This window comes from Rissa tridactyla, chromosome 8 (genome assembly GCF_028500815.1).
Source record: "Rissa tridactyla isolate bRisTri1 chromosome 8, bRisTri1.patW.cur.20221130, whole genome shotgun sequence".
Classification (NCBI taxonomy): Eukaryota; Metazoa; Chordata; class Aves; order Charadriiformes; family Laridae; genus Rissa; species Rissa tridactyla.
Window position 1 is genome coordinate 54174000 of NC_071473.1, and position 24668 is coordinate 54198667.

Consider the following 24668-nt stretch of genomic DNA (forward strand, 5'->3'; position numbering starts at 1 on the left):
TTCGCCGCCGTTCCCGCTCGTTCTCCTCAGGAGGAGGCGGGCGCCTGGCCTGTGGGGGCGGCACGGCCTGCTCGTCCCGGCTCTCCTTCGGGGAGAAACTGGTCAGCTCAAGGGTACGCTGAGGGAAAAAAAAAGGGGAAAAAAATCCATAGACTTTTTTCCTTTTTTTTAACCAATTCTTCCAAGTGCAAATTTCCCAAGTGCAACAAAGCACCAGGGCATGTGTAGAGTTTAAGGATTAAATAATGCAGGCTGGCCGCAACAAAGTTACAGTTTTTAATTATCTGTTAAAACACTTTAGGAGCATACCGATAGGCCTGCCTGAAAGCATGACCTGGTCACAAATTTGTGCTTTCATGTGTCCGTGTAAATGGACAAATACATGAAAGTACCGAGTATCTCCTTTTTCTTGGGTGTATAATAAAATTTCCTTCTTCCATTAACATTTATACTCATCCAGTTAGCAGATATACACAATTAGAAGACAATATCAAGTAAAAATGGTAAATGTTTGCAGTATTAATTAGTCTTTATAGTTCTAGTTACAGCCAGTGGGAGTTATATCGAGACATTAAAACATATTGAACTGGCATAGATTTGACACATCCTTCTAAAATACTATTTTCTATGCTCACAGTTTATATCTTTAGACAAGTTGCCAGAACATTTTGCTACCTGTTAGCATAATTAAGTTTGTCCTCAGCAAGGACAATACTCCTAATATCGGCCTTGCCAGTTCCGAGAAGTTAGACCACTTTAAATAATTGCTTTAGAAAGTCATTTCATTACATTTGCTCAGCTCTTGAACGTGCCTTGCTCATAAACTGCAGACTCTATAAACCGACTAGTTTTGAAAAGTAAGTCCACAGTTTAGTTGCTTCTAGATTAGCTGAAAATTATTTTGGTTGTATCTATTGTTCTTCTTCAGCTTTCCCCGCAGTACCACCGCTGGGGCTGCGGGGGATCGAAGCACCGCATCGCTCACGCGAGCAGCTCACCCCGTTCTCGGGTTATTGGCAAGTCATCACCGTAAATTATATCCTCAGAACTCAAAGTGTTTTCCTCAAACAAGCCTTTTGCTTTTGTGACAAATCAAACGTCACCAAGAAACACACAATTAAAACTCTTTGTATTTACATAGCAGATGTTTTCAAGAAAAGCCTTGAACCCATTTCAGCCTCCTGCCCCGTCGCATACACCGAGGCCTCGCTGCATCGCATACATTTTTATGAACAAAATACAAATGTTTCTCACTTGGAGTGCTGGAGCGCTGCTCGCCAGATGGCGTGGATGGCTTCTTGTTTATAAGAGGGCATTTGTTCACAGAAACTCAGTCTCCTGTCTTTGGGGCTTGGGATTATTCGCTCAAAGGGAAGCCAGATCATCTCTCTCGCTGCTTTTGCGAGGATTGTGCATATGCAACTCCCCTGTGCTATATTGTAAGCTGATGTATAGTCCGGATTCCAAAATTTTCCAAGTGCAGACATGGCATAATAGGTTATGCCTCACACCTTGAATTAAACATACCCAAACCGGATTCAAAGTATTTTAATATAAACCGGGAAATTGATCATCGTGTGGATACAATCACAAAACCCCAGGCTTACTCCTTCTGCATAGCAAGAACCAGGCATTGCAGGCGTGTGGTAGGAAGGTAGGTCTTCTCGTGACCGTCGCACGCTTTGGCACGCACCGCCTGCTCGCGCGCTGGCATTTACAATAAAGAGGCCCGACAATTAGCCACGTGGGTTCAAAAGTCCAAATTACAGTGTTGCCCGCCGAATATAATTCACAGTTTTCAGGCACTTCTGGCCACAAGACAACATTTCAATTCATAACATTAAAAAAGGGGTTTTAAAATTTTTAAACTCACAGGGAGCCTTTACACTGAGGGAGAGTCCTAGCGCTGTACCCACGCGAGCATTGTAGTTCTCCTGTCCCGCAAAGGACCATCACGGTCAGGAAAGGAGAAGTTACCTGGGTTTAAGCCCTGTTTGAAAAGCAAACTCCTTAATTGGCATGTTCAAATTGATAACTTTTGCCTCACTCAGCAGGCGCAGCCTTGCAGGAATCCCAACCTGAACACTGACGTGGCAGCTCGTTCCTCCAGCCCACTCCTCGGCAGGACCGCAGCCTGCTCTTCTCTCTGGGGACAAAGAGGAGAAAATGTTCAAGTCAAAACTTCATGAGCAGCGTGAGCAAAAAGCCTGGCTTCCTACACCTGGGGAGCTCCAGGTGGGTCCCACCATGTTCATCGATACCTTGCAGAGGCTGGAGGAGCATTGCTTTCCTTCTGGAGCACTGTTCCTCCTTGCCTTCTGGAGGAGGAATAGCTAAGTCCCTGCCCTGCACCCAGCTGCCTCCTTTCACAAGATTTACAAGAAGATAAGGCCTTTCTAGTTGTTGTTGCCCTGTTAATGACACTGGCCAACAAATCCAAAGGTGACTGTGGGGATGGCGGGGGCTGTCAGCTTTACACACTCATTGCTTCCTTAGGAAGCTTGGCCAAAATGTGTCTTCTACTGGGACTGCGTTTGTGGACAGAGCTACAGGTAGGAAGGGCCAGGGGGAAAAAGGGCTCAGGGAAGAAAACGTCTTTCACGGTTTGGTTTGGGCTGAGATGCTGCTGACACTGAGGTTGGTTTCTGCTCTCCAGCGCGGCTGGCAGGGGCAGCATCCCGGCCACCACACAGGGTGGCTCAGGAGAACCGCAGCCAGCCGCAGCCAAGCCCTCCCGTGCACCGCTTCAGGGAGAAACGGCTCCAACAGCTTTCCACACCTCAGGCTGCTGACCGTGGATGCAGTTTAGGGACAAAGCCCTCCGTTGTGCAGGGACAGCGTGTGCCCCGGCTCCTGGCTAGCAGGGCTGCTGCGCAGGGCCATCACACCTCCTCACATCCCGGCCCATGCTGGATGAGGACACGGATCGCGCTGCAGCCAGACGAGGGAAGGACAGATGGCATGGTCTGGGGCTTTGCTACTCTCCGAATGTCGGCAAAATTTCCTGCCAGGGAAACATTCCTGCGCCCTCAGCGACGCTGAACTGCAATCGATCCTGGAGGTCTGAACCGCAGACGACCATTGCCTGGGAATTAAATAGCCGAGGACTATTAACTCGGCGCTTCTGCCTCTAATCAAGGATGTAACTTGTATATTATGGCTTCCAAATCACCGAAACCGCACACATCGGTCTCAGGACAGTCATCTCGTTAACGCTGCTTGCTGTTGCAGTCATTAGTCGCTAGCAGACAGCACGGGGGTAAATCGAACACGCGCAGAAGACTTCCAAGACCGGGCAGCCTGATGCAGCTCTCCTGCGGAGCACACACTTGTGTTATCGTTTCGCACTGGAGTAAAACCAACATTTCCACCCCCCGAAGAAGCGGGTTGCTGGTGCTATTTATGGCTGGGACACGCAGCGCTCCTTGGCCGAAGCCGGCCTATAGATAACCTACCTTGGGAGCCGCTCCTGCGCTGCTTACCAAAAGAGGCACGGAGCGCTTTCTGACACGCTACACGCTTATGCTATTTTCAAGCTTTGCCAGCAGCTGTCGGTTATCTGCTTATCAAGCAAGAATAGGAAATGCAGCAAGTTGAGGGCAGGGGGAGAAGGATTCGTTTGGGTCCTTGCTTCATTCCCAAAACATGTCTTTCCTAATTTTTAACTTCAGAACCTTTATAAATCTGTTTTGCCGGTTTTCTCCGTATGCATGTGTTACTTTGCTGTCGGAATGTACATTATATGGACAAGGAGGAGGTGCTGGGGGTTTTTTTGGGGGATTAATCTTTTTCTAGGCCATGCAAAATACAGTGATTTCTTGTACAGGAAGAATCATGTTTGCTTACGAGTAAAATCAAGTATGGCCATGACTTCTGACCAGTAAAAGAATTTCAAGTGTCACATAATCGTTGCGTGCCACAGAGAAATTTAGTAACTTCTTGCTCAGTTTGTTCTGGCAATTGTTTTCATTGGATTTTTGATTTGCTGCGTGGAGATACCGACCCTTCAAACCGAGATGCTGTACAGCCACCGTACGGCTTCAGCAGAGTGAAGTGTGACAGATGACCTATTCCTGGCACTTTTTATAAGCAAAAAATATCGCTGCTGGGGAGCCTGAAGTAGCAGAGAGTCAGTGCACGATAGCAAGCAGACTACCTAAACATGTAACTTTGGCTATTCCTTTGCATTACTAATATAATAACAACATTTTTGCATTACTAATACAATAACAAAGTACATTAGCTAAGCGGTACCTAATGCTTGCCGGGGCTTGCTCGTCCCCATGAATACAGCAGGTAGCAAGAGCACTTGTTACCGAGCTGTGGGCATCAGCGCATTCGTGGCACAGGGATCCCTTGTGGGAAGAGCTCCTGGAATTAAGCAGCGCTAGGCAGGACAGCAGGAGCGACTGGGAGAAGTCAGGCAGAGCTCCCGAGAAGACACACGATCTGCACCACACAGCTTTATCCTCCCACATATTCTGCTCATTTCGGCACAGCACTAGATTTTTTTTTTTTTTCATAGCAGAAAACCCAGCAGTTTCATTATGAGGAGGGCTGTAAACATGTGAATAACAACAGTGTTTCTACATTAGGTACGTGCATTGAAAAATAAAAAAGCCCGGTACTGCTCTGTGCATTAAAATGCGCAACAGACGAGTGGAGCAAATCATGCCGACACAGAACTTCGCTTGGAAATTAAGCCCGACTAATTGAGCTCTGCCTGAACTTTCTTCCCCTGAATCCTTAAACAACCTGCCAAGCGAGCGTTCTTCCTTAACAGCAGTCAAGGTAAAAGGTATTTTTAGCCGAGAAAACCAGCGCTGGAACTTTACAAAGCAGAAGGTCGGGTACACCAAACACTGCTTTTATCGCCTCGGCGTGGTTTATTTCTGTGGGCTCTCCTTTACTCACCCCTTCCCCGGGGCTCCCTGGTGCTGTGGAAGGAGCCACCATCAAATACCTCCCTTGGGGCCAGCCCCAGAGGACAGGGGGCTTTGCAGCCTTCCTCATGCAAAAAGACAGAGAAAGAAAAGGGGAGGAAAAAATGTTTCCCCTTCCCAAAAGGCTCAGCAGAGCGCAGGGACGCCGGGATCTGGGTGCTGCGGGACCGAGGGCAGCCTCTGCGCCCCAGCACCCGTCACTGGTTAAATGATGCGGTCAGCAACGCTGCACCGAAGAGCTCAGCCCAAGCTGGGCACCGAGCCCTCCGGCCCTTGCCGAGCAGCTCCGGCTGCCGCTGCCAGCACCCACGGCAGCTCTTCCCAGGGTTATTACTGGGAGAAATTAGAGTGGGATGAAACGAAGGTGCCTTAGTGAAACGGCCAACAGCAGCCGTGCACAGCAACGCTGGGAAGACTGGGATGTGCCAAAGTGAAACCTGCTGTGCCGGACGGTAACTGTCTGGGCAGAAAACTGCTCCTCCCTGCTAGCTAAAACTGCCTCCTGCTTCCACGGGCAGGTTCCCAGCTCGGCTGCAGCCGACACGGCCGCTTTCTGCCTGCTGCTGCCTCCCACGCGCTGCCGTCGCTGCCGCTGTGCTGGCAAGCCACCCACGGCGCTGCACCAGCAGCCGGATCAGGGCCGTGATGTGGCTGGAAAAAAGCAAAGATGCTGATTTTTTTGCCCATGGTATTTTTTTTTTAGGCTGGCAAGGGTTCGTGCTGCAGCCCCGTGGCTAGGTCAGGAAGGGGAATACGTTAAACCGCGCTCGCAGCCAAGCGTGGGGCAGCCCGTGGCCACACGTTCCTGTGCTCCCAGCAGCAGGTCCAGCATCGGGAGTCGCATTCCCTCCGTGCCTTCCCTGCTGCCTTCAATGGGGCAGCTCAGCCTCCGAGCCACCGACACGCAGCCGCGGTCTTTGCTGCTGGGGGGGGTCAGGTGCCGCGGGGTTGTATCACCCCTGAGAGGCATTTGGGGACACCAGTGGGGTCTCCCACGGGAGCCTGGATACCTGTCCCTGTCCCCGGTTGCAGGGACCGGGCTGGAGCCGCGCTGGGTGCTCCAGCGCTGCACCGCTCCCGCGAACATCCCCTAGAAAATGCACCAAAGCAGCCCGCAAACTAGGGTGTTTCAGGGAAAAGCCATCGGCGTGGCCTTCCATGGCAGCGAGCGGAGCCTGGGGCTGTGTCCTGCCCTGCCTGCGCCCCTGCCTGTGTCCTGCCTGCAAGCGTGGGCAGCTGGGGCTGGCTGGGCCTTTGGGTTCAAGCATCCCAAAGTTGTAGGTTTGCCCGAAGTCCGAGTCTGGAGCCGCACTATGCAAGGGGGACACATCTTTGCAGCAAGCCGACTCGCCTCCCCGTATCCAGACCAGATGGACAGTCAGATTCTGGACTGGCACAGTCCGTAGGGCACCGAAAACCCCCGGGGTACAATTGTTAATGTGCCCCACGCTGACACTGCTGCCCAGGCTGTCCAGAGAGATTTGGCTGGAGAAGCAGCCACGGGGATGAAGCCACGTTCAGCAGCGCCGCCTCCGAGCCCTGCCATCTACCAAGCCCGTCTCCGTGCCGAAAACCAGCCCATCCTGTTTGCGTTCCTGGATGGGAGCCGGCCGGGCTGCAGGGCGTGGAGGGCGGCTGCGGGAGCGCCGGGCCGGGCTGCTGAGCCGGCAGCTTGGCGGGGACCCGGCGAGCGGGGCGAGCTGCGAGGCAGGAGCGGGCGAGACCGCTCTGAGTCACCCTGCAGCCCTGGCCCTCGGCATCCCCAGCCTTCAGCCCTTCCGCCGGCTGCAGGCTGGCTACAGCCGCTCTGCAGAGCCCAGATTTCGGCTGCGGCACCAATAAAAAAGGGCCCATTTGTTTAATGGAGCACAACGCAGGGCAGGGAAGGAGCATACGGTTATTTTGGGACACGGCCAAGGCAGGGCTAAGTTAAGGAAGACACAGCTTCCTACCTGGCAGCCGCGGGAGGGCACGGAGAGGGAGCCAGGCCTGGGAGCTGGCAGCTCGGCCGAGCTCCCCGCGGCGCCGGCAGCCCCCCAAGCGTTACGGCACCGCAGCGCGGCACCGGGCTCAGCTGTCCTGAAGCATGGGATGGTCCTTCCCAGGCACGTCCACCGCCTCCGGACACTCGTGTGAGCAGAAGGACTTCTGGGCTGACAGAGAAATGCAGCAATCAAGAAAAGGGACATTTCTACCATATCAGGGTATTACTAAAAAAAATCGCGTCGTGCTGCATCTTTAGCTGTAACGATATTGCAGCTGGCTCGCTCCTGGTTATGCTGAGTGCTGCAAACCCCAGCCCCAAAAAGTCACCAGCTTTACGAGTTAGAAAAGACCCTCTATCCTAAACCCAGCTCCCCACACGCCTGTCCTGCAGCTCTCCCTCCCACCGCCAGCAATTTCTAATAGAGATTGGTGTTAAACCGACCGGGGACCCTTGTCCTGCCGCCCACGTGCCCGTTTGCTGGGCATGCAGATGGTTCTGCCACCCGCAGCACGTCCCCAGCCTCCCCACGTGAGGGACACCTGCCCCGAGCACGACCCAGCGCTTGCGCTTGGGCTTGGGTTTTCTCACTTGTCCCTGCAGATGCGTTTAAAATAAAAATGAGCCGGGCTCGGGTTGTGCCGGTGCCTGTCCTGAGCCCATCCCGGGAGCACCCTGCGCAGGCAGCACGTGGCCGTGGCTGTTTGCACATGGGGCAGGGCCCCCAGCTCCCCTTGCCCTGCCGGCTTCTCCCTGCCGGCTTCTCCCTCCCAGCTTCGGTTCCAGGAGGAGCAGGGCCCTGCAGGACCCCTGGGGAGGGAGGAGAGGTCCCCAGGGGGGGTCTGCACCCCAAATCCTCCTCCCGTGGGTGCCCCCGCAGCAATGCATGCCCGGGGACCCCAAGCTGTCCCCGTCCCCTGTGCATGGCCCGGAGCAGGCAGGGGGTCTGCGGGGCCCTGGACCCCTGACGTGCCCCCCAGCAGCAGCCTGTGATGGGGCACAGAGGGTTCCTTGCTTCGGAGCAAGGAGAGATGTTGCACCCAAGGGTGGCTTTGCAGCGCGGTGTGTGGTGGCATGGACTCCCTGCTCCTTGCAGAGGACAGAGCCCATGGGACCGGCCATGGGGACAGGGGTGTCTCAGCTGGGGGAGCTGCGGGGACTGGAATGGGGGGGAAGAGCCCCCCATGGGACCTGCAAACCCCCATGCAGCCAGTCATATCCGCACAGAGCACTCCTGGGGAGAAGGCGTTCCTCTGCTTTTTATGTTTCTGGGCATTTGCCTAATTCTTTGCTCAGGCGGAGCCAGGTTTCGAGGGCACCCTGCCTCCCATCCGGAGGAGGAGAGAGGGGAGAGGAATCCAGCACTTGCCCCCTGGAGACGGGGGGGGAGAGATCCCAGAGACCCTGTGCTTCCCACTGGGGTGGTGGTTTGGAGGCGGCCGCGGTCCTTACACAAAGCAAGCACCAGAAGTGCCTGGAGGTGTATTTCCGCACCGATTTTAGCTCTTCCTCGAGAGGCAGAAATACCCCTGTGAGGAAATACAATTCCCTGCAGCAGGCAGGGAGGAGCAGAGCCATCCCTCTCCTGGAGCATCCCACACGGGCAGCAGCTGGATCCCATGTCCCTTGGCTGGGCTGTGGCCTCTCTCGGTGCATCGGCGTTATCCCCAGCTCGCTGGCGAGCCCTCCCGCCGGACACGGACACGGGCATTAAAGCGGCCCTGATTCACCCCCATGACAGCCTACGAGGGCCACCAGCTCCTCTCGCCAGGGACAAAACCCCTGCAGAGGCATCGGGGAGGCCGGGAACCAGCAAGGAGAATCTCCAAACTATCTGGCATGGGGCAAACTGCAGGATTTCCATGGATTTCTGGGCAGGGGGGGATGCGCAGGAGCAGCAGCTCCCATGCAGCAAACCTTACGAGTGCATGGAAGGCATCGCATCCTCCACCAGCCTGATGGCAGGCTTGGGAATTAGCTGGAGCCATTACTGCTGATGCTGTCAGTCCCTAATGAGGTATGTATTTCCAGAAGGGGAGCATGGCACACGCACCGAGTCTCCGGGCGCTGGTGGCGAGCCCCAGAGGACATCGGCTTCAGCCAACGTGCAGGTCCCAGGTGCTCTCGGACCACACGCGCTTGACCGTACCTGCTGTGGCAGCACGTCACCCGGGCGAAGAAATACAAGAAAAGCAAGATCAAACACACCAAAAGCAGGTCACAGAATTGCCTCTGCTGCAGCTGGGCAAGGCAGCTACTCATTAGGGTGATTACAGGCAGATGAACTACCCCGGCTCTCTGCTAACGAGCGGCGTGGGCTGCCTGACCTGCGCAGGTCTCTGCAGCCCAAACAAGCCTCTGGGCTGTTGTTGCACGTTCAGCTCCGTCCAGCGGCTCCGGAGGTTTCCTCACTGCTCCAGCTCGTCCCAGTCCCCTGCCCCGGCAAAGGGTCTCACCACCCAACCAGCGCTGAGCCCCCGAATCCCGGTGGCTGCAGCACGCCCTGGGCAGGGTCGTGGTGCGTCCCTGGGGTGCCGGGGAGAGCCAGGGTGCTGCCTCAGCAGTGCCGCTGCCTGCGCGAGGCCACGGCCGGTGTATGGCTGGGGGGATTGAGGCGCAAAGACCAACGCTTCCGTGGATGGTGTGGGGGGCGAAGGGGGCTGAACCTCATCCAGGGCTGCTGATGAGGCTGGCACAGGAACACAAAGAGCTTCTGCTCAGAAGAGCACCGAGGGTTTCGTTCGCCATCACACATATTCATTAATGCATCGGTCCCAAAAGTGCAATTTCCGGGAGAAGTTTCTAAGAGATCCCAAGTGTCCTCAGCTCCTGCCGGGCCGGTGCAACCTTTGGCTGGCCACTCATCCCTCCTGCTTCCCGCGACAGTAGTCCTCTCATCCACCAGTCAAGCGTGGACGTGTCCTGGCACCTTAGACCAGAGATGCTCAACCCTTAGCCTGGTAGCAAGACCTTCGACACCTCACCACGCAGTGGGTTTGACCTGGCGTGGTTCGTTGTCCGCGTTGCATCACTCATTGAGTGTCCCAGCGTTAACGTCCCGCGGGGTCCCCGCGGCTGCTGCTTTAGATAAAGAGACAAACGAGTGGAGAGCCGCAGGGCTGCTGGCTCCGATAAGGCGCTGCGGGACATGCGGTCCCCGGGCCATGGTGGAGGTCCTCTTCATGGCAAGGTCTTGTTCGTGGTGAGGTCCTGTTCGTGGTGGAGGTCCTGTTGATAGTGGAGGTCCTGTTCGTGGTGGGCGTCCCGTTTGCGGCAAGAGTGGGGCTGCCCACTCTGATAACGGGGAATGGGTCCCCAGGGCAGGGGGGACATGTGGGGACACCCTGCCGCAACATAGCTGCCGTAACCACAAACACCACTAAAGATAGACTTTGGAGGACCGCTGGAAGAATCAGACCGAGACACTACTTTCCTGGCTGAAAAAACATAATAAAAATGCACCAAAAATAGTGGCAATTTGTGCAGTCTGCAGCGAGGGGCCAGACTTTGGTGACGAAGGGCCACGACAAAGAGCCATCCTGTTGCTCGAGCCACCAGCCCTCTCCACGTGGCAGAGACCTGGCTGGACCAAGGATGTCCCCGTCCCCACTGCGCCCGCCTGGCAGCCCGGGCAGCCCCCGCCTGTGAAAAAAAGAGGGGAAAAAAGGGATTTGCGTTCGCCGTGGGTGTGCTGCACACACCAACTGCTGCCTGTGAATCGCTCCGAGCGCCTCCGATGAAAGAGCCGAAGAACAAAGTGTTATTACCGTAGCGCCTGCAACGCGGGTGGCCACGTGGGGAACGGCACCCGCTCCGCACCGGGAGCCGCTGCCAGCCCTGCGAGGCCGCCTCCGCCGCCTCCGCGGGCTCTCACCCCCTCCTTCAGCCGGGGATCCCTCCCACCGAGGCTCCTCACAGGCCTGCGACCCCTTCCTGAAGGAAATCCCCTTTTATTGAGTGTTCAGAGGAGCCCTTTGGTTCACAGCTCACCCTCTTCCAGCCGCTTAGACACAAGCCCCCTCCCCATCTCCGGAGCATCTCTCTGCCGCTCCATGTTGACAGCTCCCCCCGTGTCCTGGGACCCAGCCAGGAGACCGAAAGAGCCAGACCCAATGTGGGGACCCACATGCCAAGCTGCCACCCTGAAGTCACCCTCCCGCCGCCCCGGGGTGCCTCAGCTGCGGAGACACGGCGTTCCATCGGAGCAGCTCTTCTCCAAGCCACGCACGGCCACCGCTCGGGAGCCCACCCTGCTGCGGCCCCTGGCAACGGCCAGGCCCAAAAACAAATGAAAAATTGTGAAAAGTCAGTATTTGCCCAGCTCCCAGCCCAGCTGCAGGGAAGGAGGGAGCTGCACAGTGCAAACAGTAACAGCGGCGCTAGGAATCGCTTTACTTGGATGTATTCAAGCGGGGTAATCATTACACCGGTAACTGCAAAACAACCAGAGAAAACTGTCTCTTGCCTACAGACTGCTCCTGAGCAGAAAAAGAGGCAAAACCCCTCAAATTAATTAAAAAGCGCTGGCAGCTCCCATTATGAAAATAAAACCAGCACAGCTTGCTGCTACCACTCCGGACTGGTCTCTGCAAGCATCCCCGGCTCTCCCAGGGGCTGCAGGACGGGGCTGGTCTGCCAGACTGCTTCGGGATGAGGGAAACTTCCAGCACCAGGGACCTGTAGGAGCAATGTTTGATTTCCTTAGAAGTGTGTATTCTTTAAAAAAAAACCTTTACACCATTCATTAAAAAAAAAAAAAAAAAAAAAGTATATTTTAAACGGCTCTGCAGAACTGAATAAAAAAAATAAATTACCTTTGTTGCAAATTTATGTTAAAGGGTTGGCCTGAAAGCAGGCAGAGCAGAGGGCTTGCTGGTGGGAAATAAGGGAATGCTAGGTCTCCCCATATGCCCGTTTACCGAGTTGTGCAATGCTAGCAATACTAAAATTCAGTTTAATGAGCGCTAGTTTGCCGTCGGTTTGCAGCCACCCCGTTTGCAAGTGCTCTGCAGCGATGCAGCGGCCGGGAATCACAGAATCCCCTAGGTTGGAAGGGAGCTTTAAGATCATCGAATCCAACCATTAACCTGACACTGGGAGAGCATCCTCCGTCCTCCAAGCAAGCACCTGGACAGGGCAGGGGGGGACAGGCCCTCACATCCCCTGGCACATCCGCAGCAAGCCAGGGCAGCTCCTCATCCCCTCGGCAGGTGCCACGGTGTCACCACACGTCGCCGGTGTCACGGGGGAAGTCGGTAGCCCCCGGCTCTGCTCCTGCCCCGCGGGACATTGCTTCTCCGTGATGCCGGGCAGGAAGCAGCTGGTGTCAGATCCCCTGGAGCATGTGTCGCTGCATTTTTCTGCTTCTTTCATCCCCTCTAATTCCTCCTAAAGAGCTTCTGGGCTGGGGGGCAGAGAGGCCCCGGGGCTGCAGCCGCTCCCTGTGCCGGAGGACAGGTTTGGTGGGGAGATGCCACCAGGAGAGGATGTCCCCACCTCCGTCCCACCCTGCTCCCACTGCTCCTGCAGCTGCTGCCTCCATCCTCCCTGCTTTGAGGTTTCTTACCCTTTATTTTCCTCTGGTTTGGTAGCCCACATCCTCCCAAGGGGAGCCGGGGGCGCCTGCAGCCCCACGGGGCAGGGGGTTCGGCCTGGCTGCGGCCAGCAGCACCCCATCCCCGCTGCTCCCGCCGGGCTGGCACAGTCCTGGGGTCACCGGCCTCATCCTCTCCCTAAAAAGGCAGGTCAGGCCCCAGCAGTGAGCGCCAGGACAGGCATTAAAGGTTGAATTTTTCTGTCGCCACATGTTGCGCCTTGGGTAATTTTTTTCTTACGGCAAAACTACTTTTTTTTTTTTTTTTTTTTTTACAAAAAAAAAAAAAACCTAAACATTTTTTTCCTGAGGCGCGGGCGCCAGCGATCCCCCGTTCCGCGCTCCCTCGGGGGCTCCCCCGGGGCTCGAACCCGCGGGCGCCCCGCTCGCCCCGCCGAGGCCGCCAGGGGGCGCTGGAGAGGCGGCGCCCGCGGGGGCACAGGCGGAGGTGCAGGCAGGGGAGCAGGCAGGAGCAGGCAGGGGAGCAGGGCAAAAGGCAGGGGAGCAAGCAGGAGCAGGCAGGGGAGCAGGCAGGAGCAGGCAGGGGAGCAGGGCAAAAGGCAGGGGAGCAAGCAGGAGCAGGCAGGGGAGCAGGCAGAAGCAGTCAGAGGCAGGCGGGGGAGCAGGCAGGAGCAGGCATGGATGCAGGCAGAGGTGCAGGCAGGAGCAGGCAGGGGTGCAGGCAGCCCGGCTCCCCGCTTCCCAAAGGAAAGGGCGATTTTCTCCCCGAGCCTGGGGTTTTGCACCTGGGGTTTGGGGCCCCAGCCCACTCCTGCCCGTGTCGGGGGCTGTGAGCGCAGACAAGCCCCCGGCCCCCCGCACCCCCAGCATGGGACAAAGGGCCCCCCAGGGTGGGTGAAGGGGGTTCCTGCCAGCACAGGGAAAAATGACCCTTAAAAACTTCGCCAGAGTCTTTGAAAAGAACATTCCTGCGTTTCTGACTGTTGTGTATACTTTTTAACCCGCTTTCAAATAAACTTCGTGGTTTCATTTCTCCATACCGCAGTAGTCGTTACTGCAATGGCCGTCATACTCAGGGCCTCGCTTTAAGGTCCCTTTAGCTTTTGTTTCTAAGCACTCTCCCCATACAGTGTTTCATAGAATCACGGAACGGTTTGGGTTGGAAGGGGCCTTAAAGCCCAGCCAGTGGCACCCCCTGCCCTGGGCAGGGACACCTCCCACCAGCCCAGGTTGCTCCAAGCCCCGGCCAACCTGGCCTTGAACCCCTCCAGGGATGGGGCAGCCACAGCTTCTCTGGGCAACCTGGGCCAGGGGCTCACCGCCCTCACAGCCAACAATTTCTGCCTCACATCTCATCTCAGTCTCCCCTCTTGCAGTGGAAAACCCTTCCCCCTCGTCCCATGGCTCCCCTCCCTGCTCCAGAGTCCCTCCCCAGCTTTCCTGGAGCCCCTTTAGGGCCTGGCAGGGGCTGGAAGGTCTCCCCGGAGCCTTCTCTTCTCCAGGCTGAACCCCCCCAGCTCTCTCAGCCTGTCCTCCCAGCAGAGGGGCTCCAGCCCTCCCAGCACCTTCATCATCTTCAGAGGGGACAAAATTAAATGAAATTAATTAGTGTAAACTTGCGTCCTGCCCCCGCGTGACCCACCTGCGGTTCCCAGGAACAGCAGTGAAGGTGACTGTAACCCAAACCAGCCCAGCTCTCCGTTGTCCTGCCCATGGCTGGGCGCAGCAGCAGGGCTGGGGTTTCCCTGTGCCACAGCGGGGCACGGGGACAGCACGCGCTGGGCGAAGGGGACATCCCGGCGGGAGGCAGGACGGGGGGAGCTGCCGGCTGCGGGGTGGCTCCCGCAGTGATTTCACGGGAAGCCGATTTCCTTCCGGAGAAAGCGCGCGGGGCAGGGGAGCGCTTAGTCACGCAAACGCCACTCATGGGCTATTTTACGATTCCACGCAGCTATTAAATAGGACGAAGTTTGTTTTGGCCTTTTACTGCGGGTTTATCTGGGGAGCGGCGCTGCCGGCGGCAAGGGGGTGTCCCGACTCCTGGACTTTGCCCGGTGCTGCCGGGGCTCCGGCTGCTCCCGTCAGCCCGGGCCGCTGGGTGCCACGGCTCCAGCATGGACGTGGGTTGTGGGGGCATCCGTGAAGGTCAGCGCAGGGTGGGAAAAATCCCTTCCTGGACCAGAGGGGAGGGATGGAGGCAGGGCCAGGCGCGGGAAGAGGGAAGGTCACTGCCAGGGGCAGCAGCCACCCTCTCCGGCACATTTTGGGGAGTAAACTGGTTTCTGCTGCCCTGAATTATGAGATGCCAGGAGCCACTGGAGCCCCAGGAGCCACGGCCGGGCAGAGCCTTGCCGAGGCAGCACAGGATTCCTGCTGGGGAAGGAAAAGCCACCCAAGCGTCTACCCGGGGTGGTGGAACCAGGGTGAAGCACTCCCAGGGCTCCCGCTTGCGTTCCCCGTTTGCAGCGTTCCCAACATCCCTGGGCCTCTGCGATAAAAATTCAGGCCCAGGTGAGTGAACCCCCACCCCTCAGCCCCCGGTTTCGGCGTTTTTCAGCTGCCTGCAGGCTTCTCCCGGCCTTTCCTCCAGCACCAACTGAAGGCGCTCGGTTTTTATTGCCGTGCTCAAAGCAGCCCAAACCCGACTCCCCTCCCGTTCCCTGCCCAGCCCCAAACCCCATTTTCCCGGCGCGAGGGGCAGCCGGGGGGGCTGCTGCAGAGGGGGTGCACAGGAGGCGGTGGCAGCACGGGCTTGTGGCCGCGGGCGGGAACATCTGCTGATGGGCAGCGGGTCCCATTTTCTGTGCAAATCTGTCTGGTTCCAGCAGCCCCAGTGCTGCCAAACCCCGGCGTGCCGCAGCCGGAGAGACCCGAATCCCCTTCAGCAGGGCTTTGGTCACCGCGGAGCACAGCAGGAATGTGCTGAGCGCTGGCAAACCGGGGGGGATAAACACATCCCAGATTCCCTGTCTCCCTGTGTTCCCAGATCTCCCAGATCCCTGCACCCCAAATCCCCGGACAGAATCACAGACTGGTTTGTGTTTGAAGGGACCTTAAAGCCCACCCAGTGGCACCCCCTGCCCTGGGCAGGGACACCTCCCACCAGCCCAGGTTGCTCCAAGCCCCGTCCAACCTGGCCTTGAACCCCTCCAGGGATGGGGCAGCCACAGCTTCTCTGGGCAACCTGGGCCAGGGGCTCACCACCCTCACAGCCAACAATTTCTGCCTCACATCTCATCTCAGTCTCCCCTCTTGCAGTGTAAAACCCTTCCCCCTCATCCCATGGCTCCCCTCCCTGCTCCAGAGTCCCTCCCCAGCTTTCCTGGAGCCCCTTTAGGGCCTGGCAGGGGCTGGAAGGTCTCCCCGGAGCCTTCTCTTCTCCAGGCTGAACCCCCCCAGCTCTCTCAGCCTGTCCTCCCAGCAGAGGGGCTCCAGCCCTCCCAGCACCTCCGGGGCCTCCTCTTCTTGAACCCACACCCGCTCTTCTAGGGCCAGGACTTAGGATTTTGGGGACAGTTGATCCCCGCCACCTGTGTCTGCACAGCCCGTCCCCATGGCCATGGGGAGGGAGCACGGCTCCTGCTCAGGCCCGGCTGCTCCCCTTGTCCGCCGGGAAACGCGAATGTCTCTGCCAGGAAAGTCCTGTCCCTGCTCTGCGAAGCAGACTGCCGTGACCCGGCGGCTGGGGAAGCCGCTGGCACGGTGCCCGGCTCTGGAGCCAAACCCTGCCGGATTCAAACCTTGCCGGAGCCACGCTTCCCGGCTGCCCTGTGCACTGCCGGGCGCCGGCCAAAGTCAAACCCTGAACGCGATCAGGAATGGCTCCAGCCAAACCCTGCTTTTATTTCTGGCGGGGATGGAGAAGCTTCTCCGAAGAAAAGAGGGGAAACAGAGGGCTCTACCCCAAGGCAAAGGCGGCGTCAGAGCTCCCGTGCCCACGTCGGGAGGTGTGCCCGCCTGCTTTTCCCCAAATTCATTGCTGATTTTGATTTTCTGGTGGTCTTAGTGTTTTGTGGATGCGCTGTCAGGTTACCCAGAGCCCCCTAACCCTGCCAGGGCCGGGCTCAGCCCTGCGCGGGCTGATGGCTTTGTCCATGTCCCCATCCCGTGTCCCCATCCCGTGTCCCCCACCTCTGCCCTTGCTTTGCTGGCCGGGAACACGGTGCTCTGTGCCCAAGCACATGGGGAAGCCGGGGCTCGGGGTCCTGGGGTGACCCTAGGCTCCTGCTCTGCTCCATGGGGGACAAATCCAAGGTTTGCTGAGCAATGGAGGCTGGGGCTCTGCTCCCGCAGGGAGGCTCTGGGCTGGGAAGACGGACGCTGCGGCTGGGAACGGCTCAGCGGTGTGGGACCGGGCGCCGCTGGTAAAAGGCGGCGACTGCGGGAGCAGAGGCCGCCGCGGGGAATGTGCAAGCTGGCGTTTGCTTTGCGAAGGTGATGGCTGCCCTCGTTACCCGGCAGATCCGATGGGGAGGGATAAAGGCTCCCCCGGGACGTGCGGCCCTGCGGGGAGCGGGGCCGGGGTGCCATCCTGCGCGGCGCGCAGGCAGTGGATCCCTGTGACACCGAGCAAAGGGACGGACCCGGGACCAGCGACGGGATGACACTTGGGGCTGGGGGTCTCCCGGTGTGGGGTGTGGGGAAGAGCTGAGCCCCCCCGGCAGAGCCCACCGCAGCTCCGGGGCGCCCCCGTCTCTGGGATGCTGAATGGGGAGGGGGTCAGCGGAGCTGGGGAAAGGTCCAGCGGGGGATAGCGGGGCAGGGGACCGAGGGAGCGGGTGGGGACATCGCTGTCACTCAGCACGGAGCCGAGTGACCATGGAGCTGGAAGACCCCCCCACCGCGCTGCGGGGCTTGCAGGGCAGGAGTGGCGGCGGTGGCCAGGACCACCCTGCAGGTAGCCCCCCACAGCGCCCCGGGACAGGGCTTGGCTGGTCGCTGGCCCCTTTGGCAGGAACGGGCTTAGACACCCCTCCCTGACACTGTTGGCTGTTTGGTCTCATTCCCAAAAACTCAGATCAAACAGCTTGGTGCTCTTACGTGCAGGAAACATGTCTCCGGCGGGCCGAGAACGTCCCCCCCGTGGTGGCAGCTCCCACCGAACTGCGGGCAGGACCCCCCCCGGGCAACCACCTGAACCCCGGCCTGTTCCCCCCGTGCGCTCCAAGCTGCCCCGAACCACCAAGTAACTAAAACCCACGGCCCCAGGGAACATTTGGGGCTGGGGGTCTCCCAGCGCGGGGTGTGGGGAAGAGCTGAGCCCCCCCGGCCGAGCCCACCGCAGCTCCGGCGCCCCCCCGTCTCTGGGATGCTGAGTGGGGAGGGGATTGCAGGCATCAGCCCGGCGAATTATGGAAGTCAGGATTAAAGGGCAGCGGAGAGGGGGGCGCGGGGAGCAAAACGCCCCGGACGCTTTTTTTGGCAGGCGATGAAAGGAAGGTTTAGCGGCAGTTGCCAGCTGGGATGACTGCGGGTCCCAGTCCATCCCCATCCCCATCCCAGCCCCTTTCCCTCTCCTCACTGCGGAGCTGGAGGGACCCATGTGCCTCCCGCGCATCCTCGCCGTGTATCTGGGCAAAGGGAAGGAAGGAAAACCTCCCCCAGCCGGGAAACCTGGGGGGAAACGCGGTTTTAGAGCATCGCCTGCCGTCGTTGCCAGAGCTGCCGCTACCGGGGAGGGAGAAAAGAGGCTTCAGCTGCTTTTCAGTCGCCTTCGAGACAGATTTAGCTCTGCGGCCGGCCACAGATGGGGCTGCGCGGCCAGACCGCCTGCGAGAGACAAGCTGAGATCTCGCAGTGAAGCCGGAGACTTTAGTCGCTAATAGAGAGCCAGCAAATTAACCGAACTTAATTCGGAGGGTCACCACACAATGCTTCCACCTGTTTCGCTGCGGTCCTGCCATCTGCCACCCCTCTACCTGCTGCAAAAGAGCCCTTTTTCTTTTTTTTTCCCCCCTTTCTCCTGATGCCGTGGGCTTCGTTAAGTCGTGTCGGATCTCATCAGGGCTGCAGCGGCAGGACAATGGGCAGCCAGAGCCCAGCCGGGGCAACAGATGCAGACTTTTGGAAGCTTTTCTCGCCATAACCAACGCAACCGAGGGGCGGCTGAAACCTCTCTCTATATTCTGCTAAGGGAAACGCTCTCATATCCAGGACTCGTTTCGCCGATGGTAAATTAAGCGATTCTGCCTCGCTCGGCTGCGCCCGCCGGCGCCCCGCACCATGCTCCAGCAAGCGCCGGCGCGGGAAAGGGCTGCGGCTGTTTACGAGCCGAAGGAAAGTGCCAATGCAAGCGAACCTTTAGAGCACCCGCTGCCAAAAGCTGCGTGAGGGACCACCAAGGGTCCCCTCTGCAGCCCGCGTCCACCGCGGCCCCTCTTGGGCAAGCGTTTTGGCACCCACCGCGGGAGGAGGGCGGCTCCGAGGCGCGACAGCTGAGAAAGCCTGATCTTTGACACGGCTCCCATTAGAAGAAAATCCTCCCCGGAGGTCTCCCAGGCTGAGCGGGGCCATATGGCAGCAAGAGTAAGTTGCAGGAGAAACCCCGAGTTTGACCCAGCGCTTGGAAAGCCGGCGGAGGGGCCGGCGAGGGTGGGATGCATCCCACCCCCTGGCAGCCAGCGGGGCCGGGGGGGCTGGGGGAGCAGGTCACCTCTGCCGGGCTCGAACACCCGCAGTTTCGCTAAGTCAGCATCAGCAGAGCAAGCTCGAGCACCCGGCTGCAGAGCGGTCCTGCAGCTCCGGCCGACATGAAGTGCTGTTCACCGGGGCGGTGGTTGAGGCGTTCAGCACGGCTGCCCCCACCGCGGGTATTTTCAGGGGAGCTGTTGGAGTGGGGCCAGAGGAGGCCCCGGAGATGCTGGGAGGGCTGGAGCCCCTCTGCTGGGAGGACAGGCTGAGAGAGCTGGGGGGGTTCAGCCTGGAGAAGAGAAGGCTCCGGGGAGACCTTCCAGCCCCTGCCAGGCCCTAAAGGGGCTCCAGGAAAGCTGGGGAGGGACTCTGGAGCAGGGAGGGGAGCCATGGGACGAGGGGGAAGGGTTTTACACTGCAAGAGGGGAGACTGAGATGAGATGTGAGGCAGAAATTGTTGGCTGTGAGGGGGGTGAGCCCCTGGCCCAGGTTGCCCAGAGAAGCTGTGGCTGCCCCATCCCTGGAGGGGTTCAAGGCCAGGTTGGCCGGGGCTTGGAGCAACCTGGGCTGGTGGGAGGTGTCCCTGCCCAGGGCAGGGGGTGCCACCGGGTGGCCTTTAAGGTCCCTTCCAACCCAAACCACTATATGATTCCAGGAAAAGATGTCACAACAGACGCACAGATCACAAACCACATCCCAGGAGACACTGCAGACGTGAAAGCCGGGGCCTGTGTGAGTGAAACTGCGAGTTGCTGGAAGGATGGCGTCACGCCGAGGGCAGCGGTCCCCAGGCTCGTGTCCCCAGCACCGTGGATGCTCCCCAGGGCTGCGGGTAAATCCCATTGTGCCGCCCGGGACCGGCGCTGCCCGCGGATCCCTCCCGCCTCCCCGTTTGCTCTCAGCAGAGCCGCAGCCATGGCCGCTGCCATGAGCTGCAGAACGCTGCCGCGGTACCGCTGGGTCACATTCCTGGTGAGAACCACACGTCAAAACACTGTTTGCTTTCACCCCTGCCGGCGCGACGGACTGTACCAGGCATTTCACAACCGCGTGTGCCGAGGGTTTGAGGGGCTGGGGAGCTGTTTCACGAGCTCGCAGGGGCAGGGCAATCCCTGTGGCTGCGGGGAAGACAGCCAGCTTCATCCGAATTGCGAATTTAAGGGGAAACTTGCGGTTTTGGGAGGCCTAATAGGTGATAACGCCCTGATGCAGAGGGTGACTTGCAGGAGCGAGACGGCTGGCCGCCATGGCGAGGACGTACCTGGCCATGCCTTGCACATGACCTGGTGCTGCTCCCACGGCTTCTCCGCAGGTACAGCCGGTGTCCCCCGTTACCTCCGGTGCCACCACTCCGGGTGACGGCTGGCGCAGGGGAAGGGCCGGCAGCGAGGCACCGAGCCGGAGGCCTCGGGCTCAGCCCAGCCCCGGTCACCAAAGCCAAGGTGAGACGTTCAAAATGATGCTTGTGCCGGGCGTGAGCGCGGCCCCGGGGGACACCGGACCCGCCGGGGGTCACCGGACCCGCCGGGGGTCACCGGGCCAGCTTTGCCCCCCCCGGGGCCGGCGGGCGGGGGAGCAGCCCCGGCAGGGAGAGCCCGTCCCTCGCCGGAGGAGCGCGCCCGGGTAGGGATCACGTTTCTAGTTCAGCTTTTTACCGTTTTGGCAACAAATGCGTGTGCCCCCCCCGCCGCGGCCCGCGCCTCCGGCCCCGCCCCTCCCCAGGCCACGCCCCTCCCTCCCCTCCCGCAGCCAATCAGCGGCCGCCGCTCCGCCGGTTCCCGTGGCGGCCGGGCCGGCGCGCGCGGGGTCAGGCCGGCGACTCTCGGAGGCCGACAGAGGAAGCCGGGGCGGGGGAGGGGGCGTGGCCTCATTTGCATGAACCAATGGGAGGGGGATATGCAAATATGGCCGGCGCGGGTTGGCCGGCCGCGGGTGGGATAACGCTCGCGGGGGCGCCTTTGTGCCGCAGAGGCGGCGGCGGCGCGGAGCGGAGCGGGCGAGTGAGCGGCGCGCACCGGGCACCGGCACCGCCCGCGGCTGCACTATGACTTTGGAGGAGCTGCCTGGGGACCGCCGCACGGCCGGGAGGTACGGGTACGGGTACGGGTACACGTTGCGGTAGGCGGCGGGGGGTGGAGGGTGCGGGGCGTCAGCTCCCGGTGACGGCGGCCTGTCTGTGCTTGTCGCGGCGGCAGGATGGAGCAGGCGGGGGACGCGCTGGAGGAGGTGCTGAGCAAGGCGCTGAGCCAGCGGAGCCTCACCCTCGGCGTCTACGAGGCCGCCAAGCTGCTCAACGTGTGAGTGACACCCCCTTCCCCCCTCACCCGGCGCCCCCCGCTGTGTGCGTGCGCGTCCCCCATCCCCGCCGGTGACCGCGGCTGTCCCCGCAGGGACCCGGACAACGTGGTGCTGTGCCTGCTGGCGGCCGACGAGGAGGAGGCGGGGGACGCGGCCCTGCAGATCCACTTCACCTTGATCCAGGCCTTCTGCTGCGAGAACGACATCAACATCCTGCGGGTCAGCAACCCGGCGCGGCTGGCCCAGCTCCTGCTGCCCGCCACCGGCCCCGAGCCCCCCGCCGACCTCCACTGCGTCCTCGTCACGGTGAGCGCCGACACCGCCGGGCCTGGCCCGCGGCGACGGCCTCTCACATCGCGCAAGGATGAGGGTGCCCCGGTAGCCATGTGGCCACCGTTTGCCGGTGCTGGGCAGCCCAGGGTGGGCATCGCCGGGGCAGCCCGGGGGTGCGGCGTAACTGGTCTGTCCAGGGAGCGATGGGGAACTCGCCGGGCCATGAGGAATGCGCAGAGCGCGTCTCTGCTCCGGCGAAGCCGGGAATCCGGTGCAATTCCCGAATGGCGTTTGGTAACGCCGGAACTGTGCGGAGTTACTGTGCGGAACAGAGCGGAGCCCGCCAGAGCTGCAGAGCCCAAACAAACTTTTTTTCTGTTTTCCTTTTTTTTTTTTTCTCTTTTCTGTTTTCCTTTTTTTTTTTTTTTCTCTTTTCTGTTTTTTTCTTTCCCTACTCTGCCCCAGAGTCCAAGGCTGCCAAACTTCCCGCACCGTTCTGGGGTTGCTCTGTTTGTTTGCCTTAGTGGCAATTTAAGATGATTCACGCCCCTGGGTTTTCTGCTGCGCTTTTTCTTTCTGTGGGGGTTGTTTTTCCCTCTGTTAAACCTTTCTCTCTCTCTCTCTCTCTCTCCCTCCCTTTCCAGAACCCCCATGCCTCCCAGTGGAAGGATCCAGCGCTGAGTCAGCTGATGTGCTTCTGCCGGGAGAGTCGCTACATGGATCAGTGGGTGCCAGTGATCAACCTCCCCGAGCGGTGACGGCGCCGGGCTGTGCGTGGACTCAACCCCATTGCACTGAAGTTTTGCAATACTTTCGCAGTTGCTCAGGAAGTAACTCCCTGCCCTGGCACGAGGATTACGGGGAGGTGGGGAGAGAAAAAAAAAAAAATTAACAACAACAACAACCAAAAAAAAAAAAAGATAAACATGATGTCAAGCGGGGATGGGGGGGGTTTGGCTGATGTTGAGCTACATCTTGTGGGGGATTGAAGGAAAGTGGCTCCGGAGCGCTGGGGATGAGCGTGGAGCGAAGGGATGAGCAAAGGGCTCCGTGGTGCCAGAGGAAGGAGCCCCACACAGCCCCGGGGGGGGCACATGGAAACCCCCCCCCCCCAAACCCCTCACTGTTATTTTTTTTTAAAGTGCAACTTGCAGTTTCTGGTTTAAATGCCTTTAAAGAGCAGAAAGGTTAATCGAAACATTTTACAATTCTATTGTATTTTTGGGATGTTGATCCTCAAGTTTTTATGCTAAGATATATAGTAAGTTATTTTATGATGAAAAAAAATTATTTATACTCGGAGGTTTGAGAACCAGAATGCCCTTAAGCAGTCGGTCTGCAACCATGCGTCTTTTAACAGTTGGCTGGTTAAAGCAGCGACATTAATATAATTGTTTGAAATTAGATAGTGTTTTTGGGTTTTTTGGCTGGTGTTTTTTGGTGGGTTTTTTTTTTTTTGGAAATAAAGTTTAAACTCCAACCTTTTGTGTTGGGTTTTTATTTTCTTACCCCCTTCATTACTCAGAAGGGCTCATTTGGCAGCTGCTTCCGTGTCCTGGCCGTGGGCAAGGTCCTGTGTGGCTTTATCCCTAGCCCCTCCCAAGCCATTACATGAAAAAGCAGCCGCTGTGCTGCAGGAAACGGTGGAAATGTTAGTCATTTTTCTTGAAAGCTGCCACTTACCAGCAGAGATAAAGGAAAAAAAACAAGAGGAAGCGTGATTTTTCAAGGCTGCTGCAGAGCCCAAGTTTTCTTGGAATTTGGGGAACCCCGGCTCCTTGCAGGAGGGACGCCTGATCCCGTGTTTCCTGTCTCGGGAAGCGTCAGTCGGAGCGTTGGGATGCAAACCCTGGGTGTCCCGTTGCCTCCGGCGAGGCCAGACCAGTTCTCCCGCTCCGGCGGGACGGTACGATGCCACCCGTCCCCATCCCGCAGGGCCACCTCACCCGCCCCGCGGTGGCTTTGCACGTAGCTGGGGACGGAGCAGGCAGCATCCCCAGGGAGACAGGACAGGTGCGGGATGCGCCGGGGCAGCATCGCCCGAGGAAGAAACACCGGGAGCCCCAGCAGCAGCCGGGAACGAGGAGGTGGGGTCAGGCTCGGCCGCAGTAGCTGCACAAAGAGGGAATTTTCTGCATCTATTATTTTTTGCTTCATTATTAGGGCATTTCAAACGCACCCCAAGAGTTGATCCGCTGCTGTTGACGCTCCGTGCGCACGTATTTAAATACCCTCCTGCTGCTGCACGGGACTTTAGCAGCACAAATGTCAGGTACTATGGAAAAAAATTAACCCCATCTGACCACAAACAGACAAAAATACAACTTGGGGGATTTTTACCCTCCTTTGCCCGCCTGCACCCTGTTGCTCTATCCTAAGCATGTAACAGAGGGTGGGTGGCTCAATCGCAATTTTTGGCATTAAAATAACTTGCAATTTCACCAAGTTCTACCTTGAGCAGAATCCCCAGTGTCTCCCCCAGCCCCATCCCCACCCCACAGACCACCTGGCTGGGACCCCCCCGTGGCCCAGCATCCACCCCTGCACCCAAACGCTGGGTTTTTCCCCAAAACCATTCCAGAAAGGGCAAAGCCAGACGGGAGCCCAGCAGCACCCACCCGCCGGGGAAGCACCAACTGCCGGGAAGGGCGGGAAAGGCACCGGGAAGGACGTTAATTCCGATAACAAGCCAAAAGGAGGAGCGAGCAGCCAACGGCTTTAGGCTCCGGAGCTGGACTCAAGCTGCTGCTCTGCCCTCTGCTCGCTGCACCCAGTGGTGAAAAGTGGTGCTAATTTTGGGTTTATTTTCTTTAATTTTGGGTTAATTTTGTGCTGCAGCCAACAGCAGGGGTCTGGCTCCCATTTGCCCCCCCGGCACGAGCAGGGACGAGGGCGGTTCAGGCCACATTTAATAAAACAAGCCGACATGGGGCAGTTCCTGAAAGAAATTCTCCCCCCCCCATATATATATACATATACACACACA

The 24668-nt window shown here is 58.7% G+C and overlaps 1 protein-coding gene across 1 annotated transcript; it reads left to right on the plus strand.

Annotated features, from left to right (window-relative positions):
* Positions 1-21085: 21085 nt before the first annotated feature.
* Positions 21086-23900, plus strand: GADD45A (growth arrest and DNA damage inducible alpha). The gene is made up of 4 exons (XM_054212153.1): positions 21086-21199; positions 21307-21408; positions 21502-21715; positions 22327-23900. The coding sequence occupies exons 1-4, from the start codon at positions 21156-21158 to the stop codon at positions 22438-22440; spliced, it is 474 nt and encodes a 157-aa protein (XP_054068128.1). The 5' UTR covers positions 21086-21155; the 3' UTR covers positions 22441-23900.
* Positions 23901-24668: the final 768 nt, after the last annotated feature.

What these genes read in the sequence shown, in the direction of transcription:
- GADD45A (XM_054212153.1), top strand. Translation starts at nt 21,156, where the DNA reads ATGACTTTGGAGGAGCTGCCTGGGGACCGCCGCACGGCCGGGAG. An exon ending in GCCGCCAAGCTGCTCAACGT is followed by an intron (nt 21,409 to 21,501) that starts GTGAGTGACACC and finishes CTGTCCCCGCAG; the next exon opens with GGACCCGGACAACGTGGTGC. An exon ending in TCCACTGCGTCCTCGTCACG is followed by an intron (nt 21,716 to 22,326) that starts GTGAGCGCCGAC and finishes CTCCCTTTCCAG; the next exon opens with AACCCCCATGCCTCCCAGTG.